Source organism: Haemaphysalis longicornis, unplaced genomic scaffold (genome assembly GCF_048455015.1).
Source record: "Haemaphysalis longicornis isolate Haplotype H1 unplaced genomic scaffold, Haemaphysalis longicornis Haplotype H1 scaffold_9, whole genome shotgun sequence".
Lineage (NCBI taxonomy): Eukaryota > Metazoa > Arthropoda > Arachnida > Ixodida > Ixodidae > Haemaphysalis > Haemaphysalis longicornis.
In genome coordinates this window covers 97425872-97435036 of record NW_027526460.1, presented here as the reverse complement: position 1 = coordinate 97435036, position 9165 = coordinate 97425872, and the positions used below count along the sequence as shown (strand labels likewise).

The 9165-nt window shown below is 49.6% G+C and overlaps 1 protein-coding gene across 1 annotated transcript; it reads left to right on the top strand.

The window, feature by feature from the left end:
• The first annotated feature begins 369 nt into the window (after positions 1–369).
• Positions 370–4927, top strand: LOC144152002 (uncharacterized). Its single transcript, XM_077683187.1, has 2 exons — positions 370–495; positions 3441–4927. Exon 2 carries the CDS (start codon positions 3944–3946, stop codon positions 4907–4909), a length of 966 nt encoding a protein of 321 aa, XP_077539313.1. The 5' UTR covers positions 370–495; positions 3441–3943; the 3' UTR covers positions 4910–4927.
• Positions 4928–9165: the final 4238 nt, after the last annotated feature.

Sequence of the window (9165 nt, the reverse complement as noted above, 5' to 3'; positions counted from 1 at the left end):
GGTTGAGTTCGGTTTGTTTAGGGAATCTAGTTTTTTTACAGTTTGTTTGCCTTAGCATTCTGTGAAACACTAGAAATAATTTTTTTTAAATTTGGTAACTAGACATATATTTATAACGGTCACGCTGGGATTGCTAAACGGGGTTTTTTGGATGTATTTAAAAAAGTTTATTGCAAATATTTTTCAAAATATATATTCTTAGCAAATAAAAGTGACTGAATAGCGCGGGTCAAGCGTGAATGAAGAATATCGCAACATAAAAAACTGACAAGTTCTAAAAACAAAGAGCAAAAAAAAAAAGAAAACAGAAAAATAACGGAAACTTGAAACCGAAACTGAACGCGGCGCCCTCTATATCATACTGCCAGCAGCAAATACACGGAGGTCGTCCGCAGTCGTGTGCAGACGCCACCACGCCTGCATCGCTACCAGAACGTTTTCGGTCAGTTTTCATAACGAGAGAAAAATCAAGGCAGTGCAGAGATTCTGAAGCTGGTAAGTCGTGACAGTTAACGTACCGTGCTTTAATGCCAGCTGATTATTTTTTTCGTTTTACAGCGACTGCGATGGCGTCGTATTTGATTGTACGCGGCGTTTAAGCGTTACTCACGTTATCACTGATCCCAATTTGTCAGGTGGAATCATTTTCTGAGGACTTTAGCGTAGAGGTAGCTTTTCAGAACCTTAACAAGGGGATAACTTCGCTCTCGAAATTACAATACGGCGGGGAAAAAACTAACATCGCGGGAAGCATCTCGTGCGAGTACACCAGCGTCCGGTAAACCCACTGCAGCGCCAGGCGTTTGCGAAGAGCGTCTTCGCCACTGCGTCTCTGAGTGGAGCGCACCGCTTAGCACCCGTTTTTTCTACCGGGCGAAGCACCTTATAGGGGCTCGTGCTGTCGGCGTCTGCTGTAGTCGGAGTTGTACGAATCGAAAATGAGTACCGCATTTGCACGATTATAATGCGCCCCCACATTGTTACACGCAGGTAAGTTTACTTATAAAAAATAAATAAATAACTACCGAGGATTCTACCACGCCGATGTAAAAAAACACGAAACCTTGTACCTGTAAGAAGACATTTTATTTGACGCACGCAACTCTGGCATCAGGAATCCATTGTGCTTCATAAACTTCCTTATCCAGATCCTGCCGGCATTAAAAATAAAGCGGGGACCATTGAAAGCCGATTTCGGTTTTGAGCCCGATGTCAAGGCGCGCGTAAGTTTTAACACTACTTTTCGCAAAAAAAACTGTGCGCATGAATCGTGCGGTACTTGTCGTACTGAATGCTAGACAATAAAGTCGATAAGGGTGCATGTGTGAAAGAGTAAAGGTGTATTTCAGGAGAAGAAAAATGAAAGGAAAAGGAAAGAAAGATGGTGGTCTCTTCTCAGATCAAAAAGCCGTGAGCTGAAATGGCAAAGACGGTCCGCACCAACGGTATCCTAGACTAGAAATCCCACCCACGTCCCAGCTGACGAGCACTGTAGATAATGATTTCCTCGATGTGTTCGACCCACACATGTAAAGGGGATTGGCAGGGCTAAAGTGTTTAGCGCCCCTGTTAAGTTTGTTGGTTCAATATTTTTCTTAGAAGGAATTGTAATAGACGTTTGATCCTTTTCCTCTTCCGCGGGCCCGCGATATCATCTTTCCTTGACCTTCAGGCCACCATAGTTCCCGCTCCCACTGGTCAGGGGATTGGGAAGGCAGAGACGCTGGGTACGGGTAGCATTGCTTTCCCAAGCGGATTGAGGTGCTCGAGTAGGAGGAAAAACTTTATTGTGAGCCCGGTATTGTGGGGTGGTCCCTCAGTACAGGAGACCATGGGACGACCATGCTGTCTCAGCCCTGGACACCAGGAGTTGCTGTGCAAATTTCCTTATCTTGTGGGCACAAGCCGGGATTTCCGGTGCCTGCAAGTGCAACGGCAGTTTCTTCAGCGGTGCTCGTATTGGGATGAGTGAGGGTTGCGGGTATCAGGAGTGACCCATGGGAGTTGGAACGCCGAGTGCTTTAATTAGCTGGAAGGTTGGGATATGCTGATTCGTCCTTGCAACGGGTATGACATCTGCGTTTGACAGTATTAAAGAGACTGTCTTTCCCGGGCTCCTTAAACGCGAAAATGTATGTATGTATGTATGTATGTATGTATGTATGTATGTATGTATGTATGTATGTATGTATGTATGTATGTATGTATGTATGTATGTATGTATGTATGTATGTATGTATGTATGTATGTATGTATGTATGTATGTATCAATGTATGTATGTATGTTTCTCCCGCGTACGGAACATCACTGGTGTAGAACGATTCGCGCTGATAATCTATTACACTCCTGCGCGCTGCCTCATATCTATCCAGAAGACAGCACCTGTCGTGTTCGTGATCGCTGCAAACATGTAACCGTGATCACTGCAAACATGTAACCGTGGTTCTTACACGGGAAACCTGCACAGCTGTAGTGGATGGCTAGGGAATATCTGAAGCCGTTTGAAAACATGTAATGTGTTCCTGAATGCCGGCACACCGGTAATTTTGCACCTCGGTACTGCATCAAAACAGCCACGTAGGCTTAGAATTGAGCCTTTTGAATTGTCCTTTTGCTCCAGTTTGAAAACTGCTCCCGGAAATGTTAGCAAAATTTGTCGTAATGACAGTCGAATCACCACCCACTGCAGCGCCCTCACATATGCTTTGAACTTGCAGTGTTCTTCTGTCTTCAGCTGTACACACAAAAAGTGTGACGGGTTCTTTTATTTAACAGGTGAACTCCTCAGAAGCCTTAAAGGGACCCCGAAAAGCTTTGTGAAGGTGGAAATCAAATGCATTCAGGTGGTAGAACACATAACGGGGGATTTTTGAGCCAAGTGTGAGCCCCACACGTTGTACAGATAATTTGTGAACAATTTTTGAAGATCGCCTTTCTCAGCCGATGAGCGCGACGCCGCAGCGAGCCGACCGCGGCTGACGCAACGGCGATCGCTGCTGACGCAACGGCGAAGGCGCCCCCTGATTCGCTCAATCGCCGGCAAGGTCGGCCGCCGGCGGCGTCACTGCCATTGGCTTCCGGCTGCTCTTCCTCCTTCCTGCGCGATCCCGAGGCAAAGGCGGCAAAGGCGGGTCCTCAGTGATTGACGCGAGCCCAGGCGCAGGAATGTAGCTAGCTGCTTTGAAGGAGGCAGAGAGGGAGGAGGAGTCGATCGGCAAGTGGGGAGAGGTGCATTTAATTGCTTCTGGCGCAGCTAATACTGAATGTAGATCAATATTTCCAACGGCATTGCATCGCTATATTGGTGCTACGTGGCAATACAGGCCTTTTGTAACTTTTACAGACGGCTTTTCTGGGTCCGTTTAAGCTCAAGTTCTCAAAGAACTTGAAGGCGGTTGACTTACAATTACAGGAGTGCATGCTTTGTCTCCTTTTGCAGGCTTCAACAAAAGGCAATCTCACGCTGACCACCACGTCTGGAGGAATCACCATCATCATATTCAGTCGTGACCGGAGCAAGCATTCTGCTCCGCAGAACACTTCACATCGTTCCACTAGACCGACAGTTTGATCGCCAGGTGGTGGCAAAATCATGGATGCTGAATAAGGCGATTCTCATGCGGCTTTTTCAGCGGTGTACGACCACTCGAAGTAGCACACAGAGAATCCGGACCCACATCCTGTGCAGATGAGCACTAACTGCCTAACGTGCATCTAAGAAGACTCCCTGCTGGTGTCCTGTTGGGGAAAAGGCGTTCTGCCAAACGTCTGCCCGAAAAAGACACTTTGTTACGTACACGAGCCAGGTGTCGTACCGGTTCTATATCCTTGCGAAAGGGTTTTTCTTGAGAATTATTCTTGAGGACCTTTCTATGCGCATAGGTACGACAAGAGCCACCTTTGCATCCGGTGTGTACAGCGATTCGTTCACCTCACGCTCTTATGGAGCACCTGCAGAACCACCCGGGGGAAATGCCCCACGAATGTTGCGAGTGCGGCAAGAAATTCAAAATGCGAGCTCACTTGCGTAACCACATGGTCGTGCACACGGGCGAGAAGCCTCACGAATGCCAGCAGTGCGGCAGAAAGTTCTCGCTTCGAAGCAATATGACGCGCCACGCTCACGTTCACACTGGCGTTAAGCCGCACGAATGCCAGCAGTGTGGCAAGAGATTCACGCGGCGAAAGAATATGTTGTTGCATGCGCGAAGTCACACGGGCGACAACTATCACCAATGCCAGCAGTGCGGGAAGACGTTCTTGCTGCGAAACAGTATGTTGTACCACGCACGCGTTCACACTGACGATAAGCGTTACGAATGTGAGCGGTGCGGCACAAAGTACTCGAACCCAAGCAGTATGCTGCGCCACAGACTACTCCACACCCGCGAAGGGCCATATGAATGCCAGCAGTGCGGCAGGAAGTTTGCGCTGCGAGACAGCATGTTGCGCCACGCGCGCACCCACACTGGCGATAAGGCTCACGAATGCCAGCTGTGCGGTAGAAAGTTCTCGCAGCGAGGCAATATGCTGCGTCACTTGCACACTCACACGTGCGAGAAACCGCACGAGTGCTCGCAGTGCGGGAAGAAGTTCACGCGGCGAGACAATATGCTGGTACACGCACGCAACCACACTGGCGAGAAGCTGTTCGAGTGCGGAATCTGCGGGAAGCTGTTCACGCGTAAGAAGTACGTCTGCGATCACATGCAGTCGCACGCGGAAAGGAAGAACGTTGAGTGCAGCACCTGCCGCACGAAGTTTCCTAGCTGGTCATCCGCCAGAAGGCACCAGAAAGAAGTTCACTCGGCGACTCAGCAAATGGCGGAGGGAAATGACACTGCAGCGGCTCACGGGACAAGCCCGAATTTTGTGTGGTGGATGGAGGTGACCTCAGTCGATGCTTGAAAAATAAACTGGGGTGAAGACTGGGTGAACGTAATCTCTTGAAAATCAGCAACACACGCAGAAAGGATTTTTTGAAGTGCCCTATGATAAGAGTATAACTTTTTATCGTAAAAAGTTGCCGACATTTAGCTAAGCATGAACAATATTAGCGGGAAGTGTATGCAACGAAGACGTCTACCACTTTTTATGCAAAATTGCCATAATGGCGGTGGTGTACACTGCGTGTCCTACATAATTTGCTTGCAAGGAGGGCTTCGATTCAACAAGTCGGTTCGCAGACTGCATTCGCGTTGCGTAAAGTGCGCAATGCCTCTGATTCTGGTTGCTTTTTGGCGTTGTAGCTAGTGGTTGCGCGGATTGCTTTCCAGAGGCGACATTTCTCAGTAGCTTTTATTGGTGTGTGCAAGGGGGTACAGCTCTACAAGTTCATGGTGCGCACGCGGTTGATCTGTACAGATGTAAAAAGTGGTGAATGCGGTGTTTGCGACAATATTCATTCAAGGCAGCGGTTCTAGAGAAGGGCCTTCAAGTGTTGCAATGATGTAAAGTATTTGAGTCTGGCTGTACGAAGAAGCGTAGTTCGCAACCTTGTAAGTGATGATCGGGGTGCAGCCCGTCATGAGGGGCCCGCTGCGTAATGGGGGCACACGAGGAGACCAGGTTGGTCTTGAGCTATTGGCTGCAAATGAAATCCGCACCCGTAATGGACCTGCAAGGATTTGAGCGATGCACTGTAGAAGCCGTACATTTGCGGGTATATATGAATATGGTAGAGATTTTATGAAGTTTTTGTTCAGCAGAAATAGGAAATGGCTTACGCATGCCTATAGCTATTGGGCGAGTCTAATATCTAGGACAGGGAGACACTGGAGACTAATTGGGTCACTGCCCGAGCACCTTGGGAAATGGCGGTGGGCTTGTCCTTTAGTGGAACACCGATGTGATCCACTCTAAACTGCGCAGGCGCGTCCTGCTTACTGACCGCCAGCGCTCGATGTAGTATACTGGGGTACAAGTCAATAATGGGAATAGCTCATGTAGGATGTCACACCTCCGAAGCGACGGACCGAGATGTCAACGCGGGCACGCGTTTTGGTAGGGGATTGCGCTTAATGTATAACATCGCCTGCTTTTGTAGTGGAAGCTACACTGGCCGAGGTTGAGCAGTTTCGCGTGGACCTTGAAGGGCCGTGCTGCGTAAGCGCCATGAGCATTGGATTGAATTGTATTGGATTTGGATTGGATTAAATTGGATTAAATTGGATTGGATTGGATTTTATTGGAAATCCAATCCAATTGGAGTAGGGGGTGTGTAGAGAATTGGGTCTCCACGTTCGCCGGTCTGCGCATTCCACAGGAGTGACTTCCTAGCCGCGGCAGACGCACTGGCGCCGGCGCGTGCCCAGCTGTGCGCCTCCGTTGCGCAGTAGCCAAGTCTGACGCTGCGCCGGAGCCGCTTGATAGCCGTTTCGCATGGCTATTGGAGAGCCGTGCTGCGCATGCGCGAGGACCAGTGACTGGACTGGACTGAACCAGACTGGACTACCGTACTTACCCGATTCTAACGCGCACCTTCTTTCCGCAAAAATAGGCCGAAAAATCGCATGCGCGTTAGAATCGGATACGAAACCGAAACTGCCGAAACCGCTGAAATTTCGTTCCACCCATCGCCATCGCCATCTTAAGATGGCGCCGAAGCAGGCTTTTGTATCGGCGTTCACACAAATCGTCAAATTATACCACTTGCGCGCTTGATAACAGCAATGGCAGCAGCGGCAACGAAGGTGCGCCGCTTCCACGGCTTACGAGCGGCTTCCACGCGTTCACAACGAGCGGTTGGCTGAAGCGTACGCCTCTGGACAAGCTCGCGGGATGGTCGTGCGAGGCGTGGGCCACGATCCCATCGAACATGGTTGAACGTTCGTTCAGAAGTGTGGCATCGCGTACGCGCTTGACGGCACCGATGACGAGATGTTGGAAAGCTCTCGGAAAGCGACGAGGAGTGAGATGAGTGAGATTACTTCGGGAAATAAATCGCCCGTCTCTCTCGCAGTCGTTTTTCTTGATCACAAAGTCCCTTGCGCGTTATAATCGGAGGTGCAAGTTTCTCGGTTTTTTGCCTGGGAAATCGGGTGCGCGTTAGAATCGAGGGCGCGTTAGAATCGGGTAATTACGTTAGGTTGGACTGAACTTACGTGGATTGGATTGGATTAGATTGGAAATCGTTTTAGCATGATAATCAGCTAATCCTATACAACCAGGAAACCTAAGAATAACCAGCTGAACCTTAGCTCACGTTACGTATATCCTGGCATAGCCGAGCTCAGCCACTGCTTATTTTTTTCTCAAATTGCGTGACGTCGCTTGGGTAATTTATAAACAAATTAAGTCAGGAAAATGACGTAAACGACTCGTGTCGCGCTCAAAGTACCGCAGTAATGCACTCTGCGCCGCGCAGAGGAACAGCCGCTTGCGGGGATGAGACTTTGGGCCAACTTCCTTTGCGGTTCCTAAGTTGCACCCGAGTATAGTTCCACCGCTCACTCTGCCCCTCTCTTCAATGCCTTACGTGAGGCGCGCCGCAACTGTACGTCACTCCATGTAGAGCTGTCCCAATTACCCTTTCCGTCAAAAATCTTTGTACGAGCATTAGGGGAGCAGTATTCTCCCTCGTGCACAGGGCTATGCTAGTCTCCAGCCGGCTTGATCCAGCAGTCATTTGGAACCCCGGACCCGATTAGGATGATAAAGGTGGTCTCTCTCCCTCTCCCCAGAGAATGATATGAGGAAGGAGTGAAACTGCGGCCCACTAAGTGTCTAAGGTATATAAAATGCTCGTTAGGTGCAGTTCTGCCATCGGCAATGTCCTAAGGCCGGTTTGTGGCTGTGTAACTTTGACCACACGATGAAAATGGCCCATCCTGGTTCTGGTGTCTGCCAGGGACCGGGGTTCAGGAACTGGATGCTACTGCGCCAATCGACGAGCTTCAAGGCGAAAGATGCGACGCACCACGTGTCCACGCCAAAATGTGCCGTTCGCGCACGAGAAAGGGGGGAAAATGCATGATATAGTGCAGACTTTTGGAATGTCGGGGCATAAAGTGCTGTGTATTTAAATATGTAGCACACTTAAGTCGGAAATGTCTCAGTGCCACCATTTATTCTTCGAGGCTGATTGCCCTATTCCAAACAGCCAAAAGATCGAAGGGATTTTTATCGCATTTGTGCCCGTAAAACTTGTTCCAACTCTAGAAAAGCGTGGCCGTGCTGACATCATGCGTCAAGGGTGGGACCGCGATGTTCCCAAAGATGGCCTTGAGGTGCCATTGGCATTGAATGATGTTGAGGGGGGGGGGACGACAGGATTCAAAGTTTAGGAGATGTTTTTACTGCACAGCACTTAGGCGCTCGCTGCTGTGGTTCCATGGCGCCGTTGTCTCTCGATCGTAACCGAGCAAACGAGGGGGACACCGATGGAACAAAAGTTAGAACTAATGTCAATAAATGAAGGGTTTTAGAGTGTCGGCACTCTTTTCTCTCATTGTTATGCGCCGCCAGGATTTTCATTGGTCGGTCGGCACCACATGATATTTGTTTACATACGGGCGCAGCCATTTTGTTTCTGGGCGCCTCTCCTCTGCTGCGCAGACGCTAGAGCGGCCGGTCGCACTCTGCCCGTCACAAACGGCGGCGGTTTCATTGGGAGAGATGGCAACACTGCAAGACAGAAACAAAATGGCCCCCAGACGCTTCCGGGTGCACGAAGTGGCGGTACTCTTAAGCGTAGCTTATTTATTGACGCTAGTTAGAACAAGCAGGAAAGTGTAGGTGGACAGTATGGTGGCAGTGTGAGGGAGGGGGGTGGTATTCTAAGACGGCGCGGAACAAATATTTTCTCCGGCGGCGACGCGCTACGAGATAACCGAACGAACGAAGAGGCCACCGAACTCATCATCATCATCATCACCATCATAATATCTACGCCCACTACAGGGTAAAGGCATCTCCCATTAATCTACAATTATCCCGGTCCTGTGCTAACTACCGAACTTATAGCGATCAGAAAGCGGAGGATGAAAGTATGGTGAAGTCCCTCGTGACAACGCGCTACGAGACAACGCCAGAGTATATCGCGCGCTTTTGTGCGTCAGCGGCAATCACTTCGTGAGCTGCAGCAAGTATGCGCTGTCACCCAGGAGACTGCAGTTCGCCCTGCGCACAAATTTCGCGTTAGGGAGTACCGTAATCGTCAGCCA

What these genes read in the sequence shown, in the direction of transcription:
- LOC144152002 (XM_077683187.1), top strand. Translation starts at nt 3,944, where the DNA reads ATGGAGCACCTGCAGAACCACCCGGGGGAAATGCCCCACGAATGTTGC.